Source organism: Haliotis cracherodii, unplaced genomic scaffold, assembly GCF_022045235.1.
Source record: "Haliotis cracherodii isolate W230 unplaced genomic scaffold, xgHalCrac1.p SCAF_3, whole genome shotgun sequence".
In the NCBI taxonomy this organism is placed as follows: domain Eukaryota; kingdom Metazoa; phylum Mollusca; class Gastropoda; order Lepetellida; family Haliotidae; genus Haliotis; species Haliotis cracherodii.
In genome coordinates, this window is record NW_027266286.1 from 22,015,762 (window position 1) to 22,040,947 (window position 25,186).

General features: G+C 41.7%; 1 protein-coding gene across 1 annotated transcript in view; it reads right to left on the reverse strand.

Annotated features, from left to right (window-relative positions):
• Positions 1–7,332: 7,332 nt before the first annotated feature.
• Positions 7,333–25,186, reverse strand: part of LOC139474085 (uncharacterized) — a 189,606-nt gene continuing 171,752 nt past the window's right edge. Inside the window, exons 43-57 of the mRNA XM_071256950.1 lie at positions 24,650–24,743; positions 24,179–24,352; positions 23,662–23,744; positions 22,037–22,145; positions 21,062–21,144; positions 19,509–19,611; positions 18,445–18,680; positions 17,661–17,814; positions 16,948–17,068; positions 16,108–16,222; positions 14,538–14,639; positions 12,223–12,387; positions 9,669–9,779; positions 8,808–8,988; positions 7,333–8,091 (exon numbers count right to left, since the gene is read on the reverse strand). Of these exons, the coding sequence (XP_071113051.1) occupies positions 7,862–8,091; positions 8,808–8,988; positions 9,669–9,779; positions 12,223–12,387; positions 14,538–14,639; positions 16,108–16,222; positions 16,948–17,068; positions 17,661–17,814; positions 18,445–18,680; positions 19,509–19,611; positions 21,062–21,144; positions 22,037–22,145; positions 23,662–23,744; positions 24,179–24,352; positions 24,650–24,743 (2,061 nt within the window). The 3' untranslated portion in view covers positions 7,333–7,861. The remainder of the gene's footprint in view (positions 8,092–8,807; positions 8,989–9,668; positions 9,780–12,222; positions 12,388–14,537; positions 14,640–16,107; positions 16,223–16,947; positions 17,069–17,660; positions 17,815–18,444; positions 18,681–19,508; positions 19,612–21,061; positions 21,145–22,036; positions 22,146–23,661; positions 23,745–24,178; positions 24,353–24,649; positions 24,744–25,186) is intronic.

The window sequence follows — 25,186 nt, forward strand, 5'->3', positions numbered from 1 at the left end:
CTACACTCCCTGGCTCCCCTACCCTGGGTAGATATCCTTCCAACTACTGCCTCTCCCCACCCTGGGTAGATGTCCTTCCCCCTACACTCCCTGGCTCCCCCACCCTGGGTAGATATCCTTCCAACTACTGCCTCTCCCAACCCTGGGTAGATGTCCTTCCCCCTACACTCCCTGGCTCCACCACCCTGGGTAGATATCCTTCCGACTACTGCCTTTCCCCACCCTGGGTAGATGTCCTTCCGACTTCTGCCTCTCCCCACCCTGGGTAGATGTCCTTCCGACTACTGCCTCTCCCCACCCTGGGTAGATGTCCTTCCCCCTACACTCCCTGGCTCCCCCACCCTGGGTAGATATCCTTTCGACTTCTGCCCTCCCACCCTCCCACCCTGGGTTGATAACAGTCAGTGTCCTCCCTTCCTGTACAAATCCTTGGTAGGTAATTTACTCCAACCTTGAGTGCACAATCCCATATTGACTATGTATCAAGTCCCCTCCCCCTCTCTCAAGACATTGTTAAATTTTGTTGACATTTGTTTGTGTATATTATACTATTAGTGCTGTGCAATCTTGTCACTACTTAAAATAGCTGTTTCTCCATCTTCCATGTGTCTTCAGAAACAACCTCGTTATGAAGTCATGGAGGTGAAACAATTATCACTATCAACAGTAGATGTAGATAATGTCTGTATTAGGGTCTGTGCTCTAGGGTTAATAGCCCGGGTTCTACCGGCACCAAGCTGCAGCTGTACCTTGATGTACAGTGCTAACTTTACCTAGCTGTATCTAGCTTTCTGCCATTTTGTTCCAGGCTTACCATACCCTGTATAGATCTGTGTCTCAATGTAACCAAGAGCCAGCTATCAGAAACATACAAGTAGTTTTCCTGAACACTACCAAACAGTGAACCAAACCTTACAAGTGTAGAGTTTCCCTATAGGCAGCGCTAGTATTATCAGAAACAAAGCTGAGACCTATTGGCTTAGTTCAGTAATCCTCAACAGACATATCAGTTATATCGGGGTAGTTGTATGGACGTTATTCCCTTAGCCTTACTAGCAACTTGTTCTCCTCTGTTGATCTGATTGTTGCAATGTTACCATGGTTACCGAGTATTGCCTGGTATCAATGAGATTACCAATGTTTGTGTTATGAAAATCAAACATGTAACTACACCATGACTTTGTTATACGTTTTCTACAGATTTGATTACATCTTTGATTAGTTTATGCATGTTTATATCAGCAGCTTTGTATGTAGCTGGATATATGTGAATCTGACATTAATGAACAGTAATATATCAGCCTAGTTTATGATGAAAATGTCGGGGATTCATGATAAAGATGTAGCAGAGTAGCCTAACTTTTGAAAAAGATATTGTGGATCATCCTAGTACATGATAAAGATGGTGCAGAGTAGCCTAACTCTTGATAAGGATATTGTGGATCATCCTAGTACATGATAAAGATGGTGCAGAGTAGCCTAACTCTTGATAAAGATATTGTGGATCATCCTAGTACATGATAAAGATGTTGCGGATTTGCTCATCACGGCTAATAAGTCTATGACTGCATTATTTCATCATGCCATTTCATCAGACCATATGCTAGTGTGATGATTTTGTTCAGGGTACCAGGTTTTCAGATTAGACAAAACATGGGCAGACACAGACTCGACTAAGTTCATGAAGCATGTCAGAGACAAAAATGGCAACCAGCACATATTAAGATTCCACACAAGCCCCGTCCAAAGAGGTATCTCAAACATTAAGTAATTCTACAGACATTCATTCATAAGTATAGGTTACTCACTGTATGGTTTTAGTTTATGCTAGCTGCAGTAACAATATCTCGGTGCTGCTCCGATAAACGATTTTGATGCTGACCTGTAGCATGGGCTGCTCCGAAAATGAATTTGATACTGGCCTGTAGTGTGGGCTGCTCTGATAAACGATTTTGATACTCGCCTGTAGCATGGGCTGCTTTGATAAAAGATTTTGATACTGACCTGTAGCGACACAGAGCGATAAGTCAAAATCTAAATCGTTAATAGGGAGCAGCAAAGAGATCTGGTTACCGCAGCTATGCATGATATTAATAGAGCGTTACTGTTGTTTTAGTTGGATGTTTTACCTCATGTTCTGCATCATGCTGCAATCGTCATGTCACTGTCTGCCAGCTGCACTTTTATTTATTTGTGAGCCGAGATGTTATGTGAGTTATCCCCCTTGTACATACCCCGCCCAAGTGCTGACAGTGTGTATACATACATCAGCTCACGTGACACTATTGCTTGTCTCAGCCCATGCATCCTTTTCTAGGTTCACATTGGTGAGAGCTCATTTCATTTGTGTTTCGATAATATCATTTGTGATGTCATTATTCCCTTGATTCTGTGTAAGTTGGTTGCCTGAATGTCACAGATGCAGCCCCTGTGATGTGTGACATGGAGGCTGTCAGCGGATGTTACTGTGCGATGTTGCAGCTCTCTCACATACATACAGGCTCATCACTGTGTGAGCTGACTGTATTATGTAGAGATGGTTGGAGCGTGAGTGTGCGAGATCGGGAGTGGGTGTGTGAGATGACAGTATTACAGTGATAGTGCTGTCACTACTTGTTGAATAAACAATGTTGACATGGTAAACCTGAAGCTTGTTGTTTGTTAGAGTGGAGAAGTAAATAACTGTCACCATTATCGCTTAAACAGTATGTCATGACCGCCATTCTTCACTTAAATATGATCTATATTTTCATCTACTGGCAGTGTTGTCATCCCCCTCTAATACATGGGAGGTGGATTAGGTTCTGGCTGTGCATCTGAGGAATTGTTTGTCCAGAAAGCGCGATGGATAAAAGAATGAAAGTGTGTATTACTATACAATATTTTCTTGAGTATAGTGCACACTTTTTTTCAAAAAAAACCCACAGCTGTGTAGAAGGCTTGTGCATTATACACACCATAGTGAGTTTTGATTGTTTTTTTCCCAAAAGCAAAGACATTACCGTGCGCACGTAATTCCAGAAATACCATGTCAATAAATCCGTACTGGAGTACGCAAATTAATCATGTAATTACACTGTCTGGTTATAAAGTGTTCATTGTATATCTGCACTTATGTTTGTAACTTATTTCATTAATTTTATTTAAGATACCTTTTGATATTGCTTTAATTAATTTCCACGAAATCGTGTGTTCCGATCACACAACTCGCCATTTATTACATCATTACGGGGGTACATTATTTAGGGATAAATATGGCGAGGGAGTTCAAGAACAAGCATCAAAAAATTATTTTTGACAGAGTTATAGCCCTTGTTTGATCTTTTGGACATGGTGCAAAGGATCCTCAATGGGGACAAGTTATTTTCTGAAACCTAATTTACAGAGTTCGGACATGGCACACTGTACCCCCAAATGGGAGACATTTTCTTGGAAACCATTGTAGAGATGAGGAGGACATTTTGTATACATCTTTACAAACATAATTGGGGGGAACCAGGATTCGAACCCATAATCATAGGTTTCTGGTGTGTCCAAGGGACATAACTCTGAGAATCGCAGCGCCTTAGACGACTGGGCCACCCGTGCCACCTACAAGATGGATGAATGTTTCAAAACAGCAACAGAAAGTAATGACACATGAAGTCAGGTGTTGTATAACTGTTTATATCACACAAAACAAACAAGTGAGCAGAAAATGAGCACAAACCAGGGGTTTCCATGACAATTGACACACTACTATGATACAGCATAAGCAATGATACAAGTTATGGTAGAAAAGTATAAAATGAGTATATAATGTATGGAGTATTGTCACCATGATATATATTGACCATATCACACATCAGTCTATCAGATCAGCACCAGAGCTGATTAGGAGACAGTTAAGTTGATGATTACTGTGCAGTATTCTGCACTCATAAACCTTTCTGTCTTAATCTTATCCCAAGTGCTATAGATCCAACTTTGAAGAGTAATATTCAAGTACAAGGGTCATGGTGGGCATTCTGTTTAGAGTTAAACTAAAACCAAAAATTACTATCATAAAATTTGTAAAACATTAAAATGAGGAAGTGAATTTATGGATGTCAACTTCTTTATTATGAGGAACACAATGTTTCGGAGTACATGCTTACTCCTTCATCAGGTGAAAAACTGTTGGCTTCCCTTGTTAGTTTCCACCCCTTATCTTATTATTTTGTTGTCCTTACCTGTACATATATATGCTCTCTGCCTCATGGCATTCATTCATCTGATGAAGAAGTAAGCATGTACTCCGAAACATTGTGTTCCTCATAATAAAGATGTTGACATCCATCAATTTTCTTCCTTATGTGTATCCCTTCGAAATGCCTTTCAAAGACTTGATATCAAGATGACTAAAATTTTTATCGTAAAAAATTAACGTAAAAAGTCCATAAAACTTGCTTAGCCTTAATTAACACATTACTGTTTATCATAATCATGCTAAAATTTTGTAAAAGAATAAAACTAGATCTAATGATGCAACAGGAATCGTCAGTGTTTGGTATTTGCAAAACGTGAATTACAGTAAGGAAATGAATGACAGACTGACAATTCGCATTCACATAGAGTAGATTTTTCATTTTAGACACTTTTCCAACTAAATATGATGCCGAAAACCGGTTCACAAAGTTCTTAGTGACTGAGCCGTAAATATAATGACTGCAGACTAAAGGCCCTATAAGTTACTGACTACCCATCAGGACCCTCAATAACATGCTATCAAACAGGATTAAACCTAAACGTTGTACAGATGACATCCTTTTGTGAAGCTTTCATGAAAGCCTTTCTTGTAATATTTAAGCCAGATCACTGATATTTCTTTTTCAAATTTTCTTTGCCAGCTTGCCAAGAGGCCAAAGTAAAAAAAAAATTTAAAAATATCGTGAGTGTATTTTCATACAAATACCTCTTCGATTCAAATGACTGTTTAAAAAGAGTTTGAAAAAAGCTTTTTTTAATCAAGCTAAATATTGAATCATTGTCATTTCTACTTGAGTGTTGAACTTTAAATTGTGGGCAGGCTTGTCCGTTAAACAAGAAAACAAGTTGGTCTGGTGTTAATAATCATCAGTGTTCAATATGTCAGTACAGACCAGAGGGTACACTCAACCGAGAACTACCAGCACAAACATTGCATGTGGCTGTGTGGAGAGATCCGGTGTTCAGTATGTCTGTACAGACTAGAGAGTACGCTCAACCGAGAGCTGGCACAAACATTGCATGTGGCTGTGTGGAGAGATCCGGTGTTCTGTATGTCTGTACAGACTAGAGAGTACGCTCAACCGAGAGCTGGCACAAACATTGCATGTGGCTGTGTGGAGAGATCCGGTGTTCAGTATGTCAGTACAGACTAGAGAGTACGCTCAACCGAGAGCTGGCACAAACATTGCATGTGGCTGTGTGGAGAGATCCGGTGTTCAGTATGTCTGAACAGACTAGAGAGTACGCTCAACCGAGAGCTGGCACAAACATTGCATGTGGCTGTGTGGAGAGAGCTGGTGTTCAGTATGTCTGTACAGACTAGAGAGTACGCTCAACCGAGAACTACCAGCACAAACATTGCATGTGGCTGTGTGGAGAGATCTGGTGTCATGTTGAAGACTTTGACCATACATTGGCAGGGGCAAGATAAGATATGCATTGTGTCAGGCCAGCAACAATGTATCTAACCACACGTTATCTCCAGACATACACTTGTGGACGGAACATGCGGTGAAGCTTTCATTGACCTGCTGCCTCAGTCAAGATGAACGTACAAGATGACAACATGTTTAATGCTCAATATAAGAGAGCAATGAAGAATGAAGTGTGATTTAATCCACGATAAAACATTGCTCTATCATGACGTCATTTTGGAAGATTCAAATTTTCACTCGCGAATTGATGACGTCATTTATTGGATGACGTTATTTTTGAGAGGGAAGTATCAATGACTTGTTTCCCACAGATGTAGCTGGGGTATGCAGATATATGCAGTGGCCGAACGATCACCAAAAGTGGGAAAGACGTAACAAATGGTTTTAGGAGAAAAGGAACAGATAAAGAATATGTGAGAATATGCAGGAAATACCAAACTTACCACCTGTTCATAAAACGGACTTGTCCGACATTGCCAAGGTCAGATTTTGTTCAGGGAGTCATCATTATTAACATAAAGGTAACTATTATTAAAGCTTGTACACTCGTGGTCGTCATTTATTGTAAATAAAACACTGTAGGGAGAATAGTGAACGATAAACAACTCCCACTCGTCGTTTACTTCTTAAATAAAAGGTGAATACTCAGCAATACATCAGCTATATAATGACCTCCCACATTCCAGCCTGCCACCCCAATGTAGAGGACTGCCCGATACGTGTTCTCTGCCCTGGGACTTCCTTTGTTATGGAGTGAGTGAGTGAGTATGGTTTTACATTGCTTTTAGCAATATTCCAGCAATATCGTGGTTGAGGAACAACAGAAATGGGCTTCACACTTTGTACACATGTTGCCAATCGAACCTGGATCTTCGGCTTGACGAAAGAACGCTCTAACCTATACGCTACGCGACTGCCCCGCCTACATATGTCCAATATGGCTAATGCCAGCAGATTTTGGTGTCTTGAAGCTTGTGAAAGTAAAATGACTTCATAATGAAGATTCCAATATTCATAAGATACATACAACAAACTGTAAATCGTATAAAAAGTCTAATAAATCCTAACAGATTATTAAAAGTTATAAAATACAATAAAATATCTGTTATAATATTTTCCTGGCAGTGATGGTGACTACTGTTGTCAAACCACAGGCAATCTCATTAAAATCAGATCTTAGTTCTCGTTATCGCTGAACAAAGATCTGAGGACATCCCATTACGGGTCACGTCAGAACGACCTTTCGCGAATTTTGACCGACCAATGAAATGACTGACAAGAAATCAACATTAGCCAATCAGAAGGCAGCTTTATCAAGCTTAACGACACTAGCTTCAAAATGGCGACTACGCTTCAAATCATATTTTGACATATTCTTGATTAAAAAAATTAAATCTGTTAAGAAGAACATTCTGGAATGGCTTATAGATGGCCTAGATTGTATGGATAGAATCATAAAACCCGTAACTGTCGTACGGAATAACCCGTGTTAAATATTTTGTGGGTGCATGATTAGAAAACACATTCCGACTGTCACTTTCATGATCTGGTAAGCGACGCTCTGATTGGTTGGATGAAAGGTCGTTCTGACATGACCCTTTATGGCATGTCCTCAGATATTTGTTTAGCGATAGCGAGAACTAAGATCTGATTTTAATGAGATTGAAACCACAGGTAAACTGGCTCTTTACCATCTATGTATTCTATGGCGCTGTAAGGCGGAAAACATCTGTACGCACACAACATGACACAGTGACTAACTAAACAAGACTTGTACATCATGGCATGTACGTTATTGCACAGCTCAAACATCAGTAGAGTATTGTCTCATTCTCGTGTGACAGCTAAAAAATGTTCACCGAGGATCTCATCAAGCTGAAGGCGGTGACACGGTGACCTTGTAGAGGTCACGGACACAGTGACCTTGATCCTTGATGTCACATGACTGTCCTTTTTCTGTCTTACTCTTTAGTGATGACATCTGTGAAGATATATTTTATTTTTAATCCCGTAGGATCCATTCCACAAAGTCATCTCAGCGCTGCCCAAACTTTATGTCTGAGTATGCAGGTTTATGGTCATCTGAGTGCTACGATTGTATACCGGTATTCATCAATGTCCTGTGTATCTTGATGTCATATATACTTTTCACTGAGGCTTCTTAGCTGAGAGTGTGTTTCCTTTGACATCTCGGCTCTCTAGGACAGCTCCTCCTCTGTGACCTTCTCCAGCTCGGGGCAGTTCTCGGGGGTGATGCAGCGACCGCCGTGCAGGACCTTGTTGGCCGGGCACTGGCAGCTGGCCACACACGGCTTGTAGCAGTTCTCCTCCAGGTTGCCGAGGGGTGTGTCTCGGTTCTCGCATGTCCGGGGGCACACTGGACCACAGTCATCAAACATCAGCCCAGAGTCAGGCGGGCATGTAAAGGCTGGAACATGACACACAGGGTAAGGGTGAGTGAGTGAGTGAGTGAGTATGGTTTAATTCTGCTTTCAGCAATATTCTGCCAATATCACGGGACCGCGGAAAATGGGCTTCACACATTGACAATGTTGTACGAATGTGGGAAATCAAACCCGTTTTTTTTGCGTGACGAGCGAACGCTTTCACCACTAGGCTACTTCACCGCCCCCCCTAAAGGTTAAGAAGTGAGTTTGGTTTTATACTGCTTTTAGCAATAATTGGCTATACCATAAATGGATTTCACATATTGTACCCATGGGTAGGAAAATGAAACCGGGTTTTTGATGTGATGTGATGTGATGTGATGTGATGTGATGTGATGTGATGTGATGTGATGTGATGTGATGTGATGTGATGTGATGTGATGTGATGTGATGTGATGTGATGTGATGTGATGTGATGTGATGTGATGTGATGTGATGTGATGTGAGTGAGTGACACCAGAAATGGGCTTCACACATTGTTCTCATGTCAGGAATCGAACCCGGGTCTTCAGCGAGACGAGCACTAGGCTAACTCACTACCCCAAAACACCAAAAAAGTAGATCAAACGAAGGAACTAGGAAACCTCAGTAAATGAGTGATGTAGAGATCATCTATTGCCATATCACATGTGTGTCAGATGGAGTAGTTGCGGAATGACTATTTCTGGTACAATGGCTGGCGTTCAAGATCACGTACCACACAGATTATTTGTTCTCCACTGAACTTTGACCTTGGCCTTCGCACATTCGTGTGCGTAGGATGCCAGGATGTCACAGAGACAGTTGGGGCTGTCGGCACATGCACACATGTCATACACACATGAAGAGAAGAATGACTCAGGGGAGACAACCTTGTGACATCGGGAGAATACCTTGCTCTGAAACACATTGAGAGAAAGGTTAGTAGGTCAAGGTCAGTCAGTGAAAATGGAGGAATGTCATTTATACATTGGGTGATCCATCAGCTGCTCAGTAACTGAGGCTGCCAACCCCTTTTTGGTTTTTGGGGTCTAGGGGTATTAAAGATACGTGGGACGCAAATAAAATCGATTCAACATTTAAAATTTTTTAAGGTGTATGTAAAAGTTTTCTGTATGAATATTTTATTTTTTCATATTTTTTTTTTCTGATATAACTTCAAATTGCAGTCTTTTCTCAATGTTTTTGAGATTTGTGGTAATTGGGATTCAGAGGTGGGCAATGAGAGTCAGAGTGGTGGTATGTATTAAGGGGAGGAGGGGGCTGGCACCCTCTATCCTATAAAGTCTGTAGAACGGTTTTAGCAAATACAATCCACTCAACATTAATTAATTCCAACATTGTTAGGGAAAAAGGTACAGATAAAGAAATTTGTGAGAATATGCGGGAAATACCAACCTAACCCACCCCTTTTGAAAATGGACTTGTCTGACATTGCCAAGGTTGAATTCTATTCAGGGAGTCATCATTATTAAAATTAACTATTTTTAAAGCTTGCACAATTTAACGACATCCTATAGAGGCTGTACATAATGTTGATATCTCATGTAAGAAATAAACTGAAAGTATGTCAACCTACCGTGATGATGGAACACTTGGTGGTGGCAATCTTCCTGATGCGGTACCCGGCGCCTGTACATGGATCTACATCATCAGCATCGGCACACTCCGCCCCCAGCTGCGTCTTGGCCTACAACAACATCATACCCGGCATATCAGTTCCTGGAATATCCCTAGCATGCTACACTTGTTTTACAGGGAGACCCTGTGGATTGGGTGGGCAGGTTCAGTGACTTGGTGGATTGAATGTCATCGTACTCGAATTGCCTTTGCTCCTGATACCAACCACTGTTTTGTCTGATCCTGAGATCCTGGTCAACAAGACTTAAATATTTCAAGCATGTTGTCCTATTCCTCGAATATTGTTGAGTGCAACATTAAGAAAGAAACAAATACAAGAAAATCTATGAAACCTGAATACAACACACACTGTTTTCTGTCTGAACACTGGATATTATTTGAGAATATTTTGTAATATCAATGGTAATGGAGAAACACATATTCTTAACACTGATGTACAGTCAGTGATTTACATAGATATAATTAAGTGTAGGACTCCGGTCTGGTGGGACTAATCTGTACACATGACAGCAATACCACTGCAATGCCATGTCTAAGATGACATTTACGTGTGATTATCAATACAAGTGTGACGTCATGTCTCAGATGACATTTTTGTGTGACATTAATACTCTGGTATTAGCAAAGCCTAAATGGGCCCCATCTTTAATTGGGCCTCAGCCAAAGACAATATAGGGGAGATAACTCTCACAAGCATGATGCTGAGAGCCCGCACATGGCAGCCACACTCTTGTGTACTACAATTAAACATTGTTAATGAACAAGGAAATCTTTGTCATGCCACCACAAATACCACTGTGATGTCATGTCTCAGGTGATCTGATCTGTACACATGACATCACCACTGCAACGCCATGTCTCAGATGACCTCCTTTACATGTGATGTCAACAAGTGATGTCAACAAGTGATGTCAACAAGTGATGTCAACAAGTGATGTCAACAAGGGAAGCCACCTGTTCATGATTCTGTTCATTATCTTTGCTCAAAGGCACTTGTTACAATCATATGGTCAGTCAATTTCTTTAAAATCAGATCTTTTACTCCGATACGATAACTTTCTGCATGAAGATCTGAGGAAGCCTGCATCAGGTGTCTTTCTAATCATCCAATCAGCACCTGATTCCAGATTCTCTTTACGAGTAGGCAAGGCATTCAATGGAACATATTGGATTTCTGTATGTCGAAAACAAATATCACTGATGACATCTACACCCAAGCTCCTTCCCAGTGAGTGACATGCGAGGTGTGGAAGCGGCTATTACCAGAATCTTGAAATTTGACCCTCTGACCCCAAATGTAGTAACGTTTATACTTTGTTTATGTCTTTGGGAATGCCACCATAGCAGTCTCATTAAAATCAGATCTTAGCTCTCTCTATCACTAAACAAAGATCTGAGGACATCCCAATACGGGTCATGTCAGAACGACCTTTCATCCAACCAATCAAAGCATCGCTTACCAGATCATGAAAGTGACAGTCGGAATGTGTTTTTTCATCATGCAACCTCGAAAACGTTAACACGGTGTATTCCGAACGTTAGTTCCGACCCGTACGACTGATTCCGCAAAATTATCGTCTATATCTCGCTTCCGAGGGATAAACATTTGAACGGAGGAGGCGTTGCACAGTACATTGGAAGTACTGTCATACAATCATAACCAAATATTAGACATTCAAGAATGTTCGTTTTTTTTAAGCGTAGTCTGAAATGGAAGTCGCCAGGTTGAAACGAGTGCCGTAAAGCTCGAGAAAGCTGCTTTCTTCCTGGCTGATGTTTGTCATGATCAGATTGGTTTGAGATTGCAGTCTACACCAATTACATGATTGTTGAAATGTAATAGAAATTCAAACTGACAATTGAAGAAAATAATTTAGCTGCAGTAAGAGTATTCAGTGTCACGGCAGTCATCGCTTGTTTGGAAACATAATGGTAAGTCGGTTGTGAGTTCAAATTAAAGTATGGTTGTCGCCACCTGTCACAGTGGGGAGCGTTGACTTGTGGCAAAAGGGAGTACGCTCAAGGTAATACTTTCATTTGTAATATTCAACATTTCAGATTAAGGTGAAGAAATGAAGATGAATCGTTTTAGAAAGCTGACATCTGATTGGCTCAAGAACTCTTGCATCCATCATATAGATTGGGCGGTCAAAGTCTGTTCAGAATTCACCCGATGCAACCTTCTATGGAGGTGTTCTAAGATCCTAATGCAGAGAGGTCATATTGAAAAAAAAAATTATCATAAGAAACTTGATGCTCAGTCTTATTCATATGGTTAGAAGAGTTATATAAAAAAACTACCTACTGAAGTCAGAATGTTTGTGGTCATTCAATAATAACATCTACTACATATAGAAAATGGCACAGATCTGACCACCCATTTCAAATCTGATTTCAATCTTACAAAGATGTTGAAATGTTATACAGTACAACCTATTGTAATACTGTGTTCAACAAACTACACTTTCACATCATACTGGAGCTCCTCTCACCTTCCAACTGTTGCCAAACACTGCTGGGGAGTTTGTGATTTGACCAAACTTGGTCCGCAGATCATCGTGGGGAAAGCCATTGAAGTTCCCACACAGTCCACACAGTTTTCTCTTGTAACCCCCGGTGATGCTCAGCTCGGCATAGCTGTCCCCATTCCACAGCAACTGTAGGAAATTTTGCATGGGTTTATAACAATATAAAATGTCAATGCCAGAGAATAACCAGTCTAGGTTATCTGCTGAAAAAGATTTCATTGTGTAAAAGGAGAAAGAGCAGTGAAAATTATATAAATGGAGCCCTGAAAAAAGTGATGACACCAGGTGTTCATTACATGAATGGATCACCAAACACCAGTGATGACACCAGGTGTTCATTACATGAACGGATCACCAAACACCAGTGATGGCACCAGGTGTTCATTACATGAATGGATCACGGATCACCAAACACCAGTGATGACACCAGGTGTTCATTACATGAATGGATCACCAAACATCAGTGATGACACAAGGTGTTCATTACATGAACGGATCACCAAACACCAGTGATGACACCAGGTATTCATTACATGAACAGATCACCAAACACCAGTGATGACACCAGGTGTTCATTACATGAACGGATCACCAAACACCAGTGATGACACCAGGTGTTCATTACATGAACGGATCACCACACACCAGTGATGACACCAGGTGTTCATTACATGAATGGATCACCAAACATCAGTGATGACACAAGGTGTTCATTACATGAACGGATCACCAAACACCAGTGATGACACCAGGTGTTCATTTCATGAACGGATCACCAAACACCAGTGATGACACCAGGTGTTCATTACATGAACGGATCACCAAACACCAGTGATGACACCAGGTGTTCATTACATGAATGGATCACGGATCACCAAACACCAGTGATGACACCAGGTGTTCATTACATGAATGGATCACCAAACACCAGTGATGACACAAGGTGTTCATTACATGAACGGATCACCAAACACCAGTGATGACACCAGGTGTTCATTACATGAATGGATCACGGATCACCAAACACCAGTGATGACACCAGGTGTTCATTACATGAATGGATCACGGATCACCAAACACCAGTGATGACACCAGGTGTTCATTACATAAATGGGTCACCAAACACCAGTGATGACACCAAGTGTTCTAAATATAACATTTACACTTCTGGTCAGAAAATATACAGGTAGAAGCTTCATAAAGAAAGATTGAAGGTTTGAAAAATAAAGTATAAAAATTTTCTTCAACCATAGTAATGACAATAAATATTTAATCTAAGGCTAAACATTGAAAGTTTGTTGTACACTGATTTTTTCAGTGAAAAATTCTGGTCAGTAGGAAAAGAAAAAAAGAAAGATATTTCAGATTATTTCCTGTTGTTAAAACAGTTATCTGAATTTGTAGTCCTGTAAGCAGTGTTAGTTGAACTTATCAAGTTCTTTAACTGATTGTCACCTAACTTGTGGAGCATGTTAGGTTTGCATTTGTTACAATGAAAAAAATAGTGCCTTTCAGATCTTATTCTTCACAACGTTTTATTGTTTTATGATTAAATCTAAAAAAGCCCAATCAGCACTTCACCACTGTGATGAAAGACTGTGAAGGTACATTGATAATAACATGAAACATGAATCTTTATCCGGAAATAAAGGATGGGTAACTTTTTACAGGGTGGCCCAGTGGTCTAACGTGCCACAATTCGCTGTGCAGAGTTGCGTCCCTGGGGCACGCCAGAATCCTATGATTGTGGGTTTGAATCCCGGTTCGCCCCGATTATGTTTCTAGGTTTGTCAGCCCCATACCCGTGCTCGTGGGTTTCACTGAAGTAGTAAACATCTGAGACCTGCATCACTTCAGGCTTTCCTCCCACATTAAGCTGACACGCCGTGATATAACTGGAATACTGTTAAAAGCGGAGTTAAACCCAACTCACTCACTCACTAGGGGTGTGTGGGTCAGAGGTTTTTGATGTGGCAATGTACTGAAAATAATGACCCTCCCCTAATAATTGTCATATTTTTGGATGACCCTCCCTATGTCCCAGCAGTTTATATTCTATAAAAAAATGTCTATAATTGTATATTATTTTATAACCCTACCCTGAGAGACTGTCATAATTTTGGTGACCCTTCACGATTCCCTCTGACCCATCCCCCCATAATAAATTATCAGTCCGTAAATGATTCCAGACAGACCAAGAGATGATCACAATTCCCTAGAAAATATGTAGAAAGACCTGTAGGAAGCAGTGTAAAACACACGACTCTAGTGCACCTCACCTTCAGTCCTATGTCCGTGTTGAGGAGGACGGTGCTGCCTGACATCTCGATGTGGACACGTGGCTCATACAGGAACGGCAACTTCACCACACGGCCGTTTACCTGACACAGAGATCAGATACACATCACAGGACTGTCAAACACCAATAGCTGTTGCTGGTGTCAGTGAGTCTCCACCAACTGTCCTCTTCTCAGAGGTGGGTTTAAATGGGGTTAACGTTGCGGTCAAGATTATTGTGTGTATATGTATGTGTATGTCTGTGTGTCTATGGGTGTGTGTCTGTTTTTCTATGCATGTGTGTCTGTTTTTCTATGTGTGTGTCTGTGTTTCTATGTGTGTGTGTCTGTGTTTCTATGTGTGTGTGTCTGTGTTTCAATGTGTGTGTGTCTGTGTTTCTATGCGTGTGTCTGTGTTTCTATGGTTGTGTGTCTGTGTTTCTAAGGTTGTGTGACTGTGTTTCTATGTGTGTGTGTCTGTGTTTTTATGTGTGTGTGACTGTGTTTCTCTCTGTGTGTGTCTGTGTTTCTGTGTGTGTGTGTCTGTGTTTCTATGTGTGTGTGTCTGTGTTTCTCTGTGTGTGTGTCTGTGTTTCTAAGTGTGTGTGTCTGTGTTTCTCTGTGTGTGTGTCTGTGTTTCTCTCTGTGTGTGTCTGTGTTTCTATGTGTGTGTGTCTGTGTTTCTATGTGTGTGTGTCTGTGTTTCTATGGTTGTGTGTCTGTGTTTCTATGGTTGTGTGTCTGTGTTTTTATGCGTGTATGTCTGTGTTTCTATGTGTGTGTGTCTGTGTCTCTATGTGTGTGTGTCTGTGTTTCTATGTGTGTGTGTCTGTGTTTCTATGGTTGTGTGTCTGTGTTTCTATGTTTGTGTGTCTGTGTTTCTCTCTGTGTGTGTCTGTGTTTTTATGTGTGTGTGTCTGTGTTTCTATGTGTGTGTGTCTGTGTTTCTATGTCTGTGTGCCTGTAGTTCTATGGTTGTGTGTCTGTGTTTCTATGTGTGTGTGTCTGTGTTTCTATGGTTGTGTGTCTGTGTTTTCTCTGTGTTTCTATGTGTGTGTGTCTGTGTTTCTATGTGTGTGTGTCTGTGTTTTCTCTGTGTGTGTCTGTGTTTCTTTGTGTGTGTGTCTGTGTTTCTATGTGTGTGTGTCTGTGTTTCTATGTGTGTGTGTCTGTGTTTCTATGTGTGTGTGTCTGTGTCTCTCTCTGTGTGTGTCTGTGTTTCTATGTGTGTGTGTCTGTGTTTCTATGTTTGTGTGTCTGTGTTTCTCTCTGTGTGTGTCTGTGTTTCTATGTGTGTGTGTCTGTGATATCCTGAGACTACCAAGTCAGTAAAGAGAGTAGAGGTTACATACTGATGAACCCCCAGCACTATGCGTACTCACCTCTGGACTCTCCCCAGGGAGTTGAGACAGAATTAAGGAACGTGTGGTTTGTTGGCTTTTGTGTTTATAGATCCTTTCAACACCAAGTCTTCATAACAGATGAATGAGATACTCTGATCTCTATAGATATACACATGTATCTTTATTAACATATATGTACATGTAATGGCTGACTGGCAAGAGTTATCTACCTTGACAACATGGTTCTGCAGCATCTCAATGACGATGTCACTCATGGTGATGGTGAAGTTCTGAGCCCAAGAAACTTCCCCAGGTGCATTCCGATCGTCATGTTGGACTTCCACTCTGTAACACAACAGCTGGTACAGTGATTCCGCTCACATTGTTCGACTTTAGATGCTTATCATATTGTCAGTTGGAAGGCAACCAGAAATAACATTGAGTAACTATGAAATGAAAACAGTGTGTAACTATGAAATGAAAACATTGTGTCACTATGAAATGAAAACTGTGTAACTATGAAATGAAAACATTGTGTCACTATGAAATGAAAACATTGTGTAACTATGAAATGAAAACATTGTGTCACTATAAAATGAAAACGTTGTGTCACTATGAAATGTAAATGGATGAAATAAACAAACGTTTAATTGGGAGGCTGTCATTTGGTCTGTAGTTAACACGCTCTGGTAATGTATATTAACATCTGTTTTGTGGCTTTTCAATAGTAATTATTTTAACATGTTATTACATTACTAATCTCATGTGATCCGTAAAGATCCAGGTTAGAATAATCTTCAGCAACCCATGCTTGCTGTAAAAGGCGACTATGGTTGTCGTAAGAGGCGACTAACGTCAGGTGGTCAGGTTTGGTGACTTGGTTAATGCATACCATCGTATCACAATTGTGTGGAAGCTCTTGATGTCAATCACTGGATTGTCTGATCCAGGCTTGATTACTTACAGACTGCTGTCATATAGATGGAATATTGCTGAGTGAGGGGTTAAACAACAAACAAACAAACAAACAAACAAACAAACAAACAAACAAACTAATCTCATGTACTCACGTAAAGTTGTTGTTCTCGCAGTCAGCAGCCATGATGTACCGACACATACCCTGGAAGTGGATGGTGGTGCCGTCGAAGCTGCGGTAGTGAGGGTCTCCGTACACGATGCAGGTCCCTGGCTCTGGAGGGGGAGGTACAAGTTACATACACACAGATGGAGAGTAATCCACACAAACTAAACCATGCTCATCCCATTTCACAGTATGTTTGATAATGCACTCTCCTTTGCTTTGAAGAAGCCAGGTTTGCAAGACATATATTTCTGGGCAATGTGACATTTCGGTCCAAGAGACAAGTACCGGTACCTTTATCAGAAAGTGACCTGATGCACTAGCATCTGTACTGAAAGAGTGGTTATTATGTGAGTATTGTTTAACGCCGCTTTTAGCAATATTCCAACAATATCACGGCGGGGGGCACCAGAAAAAGGCTTGACACATTGTACCCATGTCGGGAATCGAACCCGGGCCTTATTGTGATTAGCGAACTCTTTAACCACTAGGATACAACTTTGTCTTTGTAAACTCCTTTAGTGCTAGAAATAAACTGATTGAGTAGAGTGTATGCTCTATGATCCAATGAGAACTTAACGTACACCACATTAATGGCATATATAAATATATGTACTGTCATAATTTGATGATATATGTCATTTTGCCTCAAAAAGCAAATTGTTTGCTTCTATGAAAAGAAAGATGACAGCTTGAACTCACGTTTGAGACACACTGGGCAGCAGTTGCCAGGGGTAACAGTGGGCACTTCATCAGGAGTACAGTCAAGAGCAGGGCACCTCTTAATTGCACACTTCACTTTACCAGCGATACACTTGCACCGGGTACACTCATCTAGGGGCCACTCATCTCCTGGCTGAAGATATGATGTAACAAGATAGATAACTCTTGGTAACAAGACAGATAACTCTTGTTATCAAGACAGATAACTACTGGTAACAAGATAGATAACTCTTGATAACAAGACAGATAACTCTTGGTAACATGATGGATAACTCTTGGTAACAAGATAGATAACTCTTGATAACAAGATAGATAACTCTTAGTAACATGATGGATAACTCTTGGTAACAAGATAGATAACTCTTGGTAACAAGACAGATAACTCTTAGTAACATGATGGATAACTCTTGGTAACAAGATAGATAACTCTTGATAACAAGATAGATAACTCTTGGTAACAAGATAGATAACTCTTCATAACAAGATAGATAACTCTTGGTAACAAGATGGAAAACTCTGCATAACAAGATAGATAACTCTTTGTTAAAAGATATATTTATAACATTCCACAAGAGAAGAAGCTACTTGCAATAATTGTACAAAACTCTGAAGTAAAAATTTAGATTACTCTTGAGTGAGCATTGCTTAACACCACTATGATCACTATTACAGTTATGGCCCATCCCAGCACATCAGCATAGTAATGGAGGACTGCCCTAAGTGATGCAAGTCTGAGATGTTGCAGCTCTGTCTGGCCTTGTACCTGATAAATAGTGTCATAGTAGACACATGTAGCATCCTCCACGGGCTGGCACACCTCACAACAACCAGTAGAGTCAGGGACAAGTTGTTCCGCTGCCGTACACTGTAGTGGGGGACACTCCTGAAGGCTACACCTGACCTCTGACTTTTCACACCGACATGTGACGCACTGGTTGTCGGCCGCTGACCAGACGTCCCCCTCCTTGTAGTACTTCCCCTCCGTCTGGTCATAGCAAGCTGACAAGGAGAAATTATTGTCTCTTACATGCAATCTCATTCAAATCAGATACCGTCAGAATGTCCTTTCATCCGACCAATCAGAGCATCACCTACCAGATCAGGAAAGTCAGAATTTGTTTTCTAATCATGCAACCTCAGAAAGGTTTACATGGGGTATTCCAAACATTTACAGACTTTTTCTGTCAAAATCATTGTCTATTTCTTACTTTAATGGGATAAATATTTGAACAGAAGAGACTTTGCATAGTTCATGGGGAGTACTTCTACCGGAGATTCGAACATGTCCTCACAACTTGATGACATTTTAATCAGTTTTGGGAGAAAGTGTACAGACAATTGATGTGAGAATTGTGAGAATATCCTGAAAATACCTTTAACCCCCTGTTCATAATGGACTTGTCTGACATTGCCAAGGTCGGATTGTATTCAGGGAGTCATCATTAGTTAAATACGGGTAAACATTTTTAAAGCTTGTACATTTTAATAACATCCTTAAAGAGGCTGTACATAAAGTTGAAATCTCATGTAAGAAATAAACGACTTGTGGTCATGCACCCCTCATGGTTTTTTCTCCCCTAGTGTGTTATTGAACAATAAACAACTCCCACTAATCCTCTTTTTCTTGATTAATCAAGTTTGTTCATGTGCTTGTTTTGCAACATAGCGGTAGCTCTTAAAAAAATCGGAGTACAATGTCACAAAATCAACCAAGTCGCTGAGTCTGACCACCGATCCAGTAGGTAATCAGTTGTAATAAATAAAATCAGAAGATTTGATACATACAAGTGACAAGACTTAGAGATCGGAATAAGGCAAGCTACATACGTGGACACTTGGGGCAGCACTGTCCGCGTGTGAAGATCTGGACAGTCGGTGGGCAACTGAGGGGCTTGCACTGCTCCTTCATACACTCCCATTGGAAGTCCTCCTGTGTGATACACAGAGATATAGGTTAGTTCCCCCACAAAACACCATCAACAGAAGGATGTCCTCCTGTGTGATACACAGAGATATAGGTTAGTCCCCCACAAAACACCATCAACAGAAGGATGTCCTCCTGTGTGATACACAGAGAAATAGGTTAGTCCCCCACAAAACACCATCAACAGAAGGATGTCCTCCTGTGTGATACACAGAGATATAGGTTAGTCCCCCACAAAACACCATCAACAGAAGGATGTCCTCCTGTGTGATACACAGAGAAATAGGTTAGTCCCCCACAAAACACCATCAACAGAAGGAGGTCCTCCTGTGTGATACACAGAGAAATAGGTTAGTCCCCCACAAAACACCATCAACAGAAGGATGTCCTCCTGTGTGATACACAGAGATATAGGTAAGTTCCCCCACAAAACACCATCAACAGAAGGAGGTCCTCCTGTGTGATACACAGAGAAATAGGTTAGTTCCCCCACAAAACACCATCAACAGAAGGAGGTCCTCCTGTGTGATACACAGAGAAATAGGTTAGTTCCCCCACAAAACACCATCAACAGAAGGATGTCCTCCTGTGTGATACACAGAGATATAGGTTAGTCCCCCACAAAACACCATCAACAGAAGGAGGTCCTCCTGTGTGATACACAGAGATATAGGTTAGTTCCCCCACAAAACACCATCAACAGAAGGAGGTCCTCCTGTGTGATACACAGAGATATAGGTTAGTTCCCCCACAAAACACCATCAACAGAAGGAGGTCCTCCTGTGTGATACACAGAGATATAGGTTAGTTCCCCACAAAACACCATCAACAGAAGGAGGTCCTCCTGTATGATACGCAGAGATATAGGTTAGTTCCCCATAAAACACCATCAACAGAAGGAGGTCCTCCTGTGTGATACACAGAGATATAGGTTAGTTCCCCACAAAACACCATCAACAGAAGGAGGTCCTCCTGTGTCAGATACAGAGATACAGATTCAGTCCCCCACAAAACACCATCAACAGAAGGAAGTCCTCCTGTGTCGGATACAGAGATAATAATTCAGTCCGTCACAGAACACCATCAACAGAAGGAAGTCCTCCTGTGTCGGATACAGAGATAATAATTCAGTCCCTCACAGAACACCATTAACAGAAGGAAGTCCTCCTGTGTTGGATACAGAGATAATGATTCAGTCCCTCACAGAACACCATTAACAGAAGGAAGTCCTCCTGTGTAGGATACAGAGATAATGATTCAGTCCCTCACAGAACACTATTCAACAGAAGGAAGTCCTCCTGTGTCGGATACAGAGATAATGATTCAGTCCCTCACAGAACACCAATCATTACATGCATTAGTCTTACAAAACATTGTTGGGCATCATTCCACATATTTGCTGCTTGCGTTACAACCTGCAACATGTGATCTCTGTGTACAAATGGAAGCAACTCACCTTGCACTCGCAGTAGAAACAAGGCTCCTCCGGACGCGGGTGTGTACGCCGACCGATCTCAGTCCGGGTGCAGGTAGTTCCGACTGCAACACAACACAAGGTCACAACACTACTATAGTGTTTAAGCTGTGATATCACATACACATGCATTGAGTAATCATCTGCTCCAGCACGGATCTTCATAATATTGTTCATGATACCATTAAAATAATAACTGCCATCCCTTAACTGCCATCCCCAAACTACGATCCCCTAACTGCCATCCCCTAACTGCCATCCCCTAACTGCCATCCCTTAACTGCCATACCCTAACTGCCATCCCCTAACTGCCATCCCTTAACTGCCATACCCTAACTGCCATCCCCTAACTGCCAAACCCTAACTGCCATCCCCTAACTGCCATCCCCAAACTACGATCCCCTAACTGCCATCCCCTAACTGCCATCCCCTAACTGCCATACCCTAACTGCCATCCCCTAACTGCCATCCCTTAACTGCCATCCCCTAACTGCCATCCCCTAACTGCCATACCCTAACTGCCATCCCCTAACTGCCATCCCTTAACTGCCATTTCCTAACTGCCATCCCCTAACTGCCATCCCCTAACTGCCATACCCTAACTGCCATCCCCTAACTGCCATCCCCTAACTGCCATCCCCTAACTGCCATACCCTAACTGCCATCCCCTAACTGCCATCCCCTAACTGCCATACCCTAACTGCCATCCCCTAACTGCCATCCCCTAACTGCCATCCCCTAACTACCATCCCCTAACTGCCATCCCCTAACTGCCATCCCCTAACTGCCATTCCGTAACTGCCATCCAAGAACTACCATCCAAGAACTACCATCCAAAAACTACCATCCCCGTGCACAACTTTGACCTCCGGATTGTTTAAATACTGAGGGGATGAATTTGAAGAACTGTGTAATTAAAGGGCAAAGTATGCACATAGAAAAAGGGAGACAACTCACATCCAGCACAGGAAGGACAGCATTCTCCCGGAGCTGCAGCAATCAGCTGCTCAGGGGGACAGTTGGCCGTGCTGGGACAGGCCTCATGGACACACCGCAGGTGGCCGTCCTGGGGACATAAACATGGAGGGGGATGAACAAAGACACCATCACGGTGATCAACTAAGACATGGGGGACGGGGACAGTTGGCCGTGCTGGGACAGGCCTCATGGACACACCGCAGGTGGCCATCCTGGGGACAGAAACATGGAGGAGGATGAACACAGACACCATCACGGTGATCAACTAAGACATGGGGAGGGGACAGGGGGTAGCCTTGTGGTTAAAGCATTTGCTCATCACAAAGAAACCTGGGTTCGATTCCCCATATCGGTACAATGTGTGAACCCATTTCTGGTATCGCTGCCGTGATATTGCTGGAATACTAAACACTCACAAGACATTGGGGTGACACTGGTGGTTTCCACACAGAAGAATATCCTGTCTGAAACTTACCCAATACATGGATTTAATGATTTGGCTGTTTTTAATAATACTGGTATATTGCAACATATATGATTTTGGAATTAGGATATCGTCACAATGAGTGAGTATGGTTTTACAACGCATTTAGCAATATTCCAGCAATATCACGGCGGGGGACACCAGAAATGCGCTTCACACATTGTACCCATGTGGAGAATCAAACCCGGGCCTTTGGTGTGACTTAAAGCCCTGTAACACTATCAAAAACTTGGTCCAAGTTTTTTGGTCAAAGTTGGACTGTATACACTCATCAAAGTTTTTGACAGGCCGTCATGGTTTTGGTGGGAATTATCTTGCCGAGGTGGATCCTACTGAAGAAGAATATTTTTGTTGTTGTCATATGTATTTTGTGTATTGCCATGTTGAGAAGGCAGCGTCGGGGTAGGCAAAGGCACATTTGGTCCCAAGAATGGCTGCTTGTTGTTGAAACGAATCAATTAATTCTTCCGACATCTCGTCAGTCCAAAATAGTTGACTCATTTTGACTTGACTCTATGCACTTCCAGTTGAAAAGGGGTAAATGTTCCTTGCAGTCTGATTGGCTAAATAAAATCAACGTCATCAAACTTTGATCAAAGTTTGACGAGAAATAGGATCGGTTTCTATTCCATCAAAGTTCCGTCAAAAACCTTGTCAAAGTTTTAGACGGCATGTTTCACTCTCAAAAACTTGGTCAAAATGGACTTTGACCAAGTTTTTTATCAAACTTTTTGATAGTGTAACGGGGGCTTTAGCTGCACCACTGCCCCTCGTCACATTGAAGTATGACATCACAATTAATATGAGTGAGTGAGTTGGATTTAACGCCGCTTTTAACACTATTCCAATTACATCACGGCGTGTCAGCTTAATGTGGGAGGAAAGCCCGAAGTGATACAGGTCTCAGACATTTACCACTTCGGTGAAACCCACGTGCACGGGTATGGTGCTGACAAACCTAGAAACATAATCGGGGTGAACTGGGATTCGAACCCACAATCATAGGTTTCTGGAGTGCCCAAGGGACGCAATTCTGTACACCGAATTGCCGCGCCTTAGACAACTGGGCCACCCGTGCCCCTCACAATTAATATGAAATCACAGTGGGGGCACATCTCACCTCACAAGTACAGTAGTCACATGGGTCTCCGTTGGGAGTGAACACCTCCCCGTTCTTGTAGCGCCGGCCCTCAAAGTTACATGCTGAAACACACAGGCAGTAGCTGATGATGGAGAAAAGGGAATGGTTAATGGTAGATGTACATGGTAAATGTTGAATGTTTAACAGTGAATGATGAATGCTGAACAGGGAATGGTAAATGTTGAACAGTGCATGGAAAATGTTGAACTGTGAATGGTGAATGTTGAAATGTGAAAGGAGCATGTTAAATTGGAATGTTGAATGTTGAACAGTGCATGGACATTGTTGAACAGTGATTGTTGAATGTTGAACAGTGCATGGAAAATGTTGAACTCTGAATGGTGAATGTTGAAATGTGTAAGGAACATGTTAAAATGGAATGTTGAATGTTGAACAGTGGATAGGAATTGTTGAACAGTGAATGGTAAATGTTGAAATATGAATGCTAAATGTTAAGCAGTGAAAGTAGCATGCTGAGCAGTGAATCCTAACTCACTGGGACAGACGGGGCAACACTGGCCTGGGACCTGGACCGGCTCATCACACGGGACGTAGCAGTCCACCTCCATACAGGTCACCAGGCCCCCGCTGCACGTACACGAGATGCAGGGGTTCTCCGGCAGGATCCACATCGCACCAGTCTCATACTGGATGTCACGGAACTCACAACCTACGTGAGAGAAGATAGATTACAGATCACATTGCACAACACAGCATCAAAGATTTTTCTACCATAGCTACTCTCAGTGTGAGATATAATTGGAGGCTTGTAATACCATTACTGTGAGAGGCATGTTAATGAAGGCTACTTCCTTTAGGGGAAGACATCAAATAAGACTGCAGTACTAGTGAACAGAGAAAAGACGACAAGCCCTCAGTGCTGTCATCTGTAACAGTATTGTGACATGGCCGCCGACTGGGTACGACAGACAAGCCTTGATTGGACAGTTCAGCTGAGGGATCTTACCTTTACATTTCTCACAGCACTGGCCGGGCGGTGTCTCCTTCATGAGGCATGTCAGTGTGGGGCACTTCTCCTCTTCACACACCACATTCCCATCCTACACAACATAGGACATACATGCAGTACACCACATTACATTACATTACATTAGGTCTGAGTCTGATGCTACATTATGTCTGAGTCTGATGTTACATTAGGTCTGAGTCTGATCTTACATTAGGTCTGAGTCTGATGTTACATTAGGTCTGAGTCTGATGTTACATTAGGTTTAAGACTGATGTTACATTAGGTCTGAGTCTGATGTTACATTAGGTCTAAGATTGATGTTACATTGGGTCTAAGTCCAATCTTACATTATGTCTAAGACTGATCTTACATCGGGTCTTAGACTGATCTTACATTAGGTCTAAGACTGATCTTACAATAGGTCTAAGATTGATATTTCATTAGCTCTAAGACTCATCTTCCATTGATCTAAGACTGATCTTACATTAGCTCTAAGACTGATCTTACATTGGGTCTAAGCTGATCTTACATTAG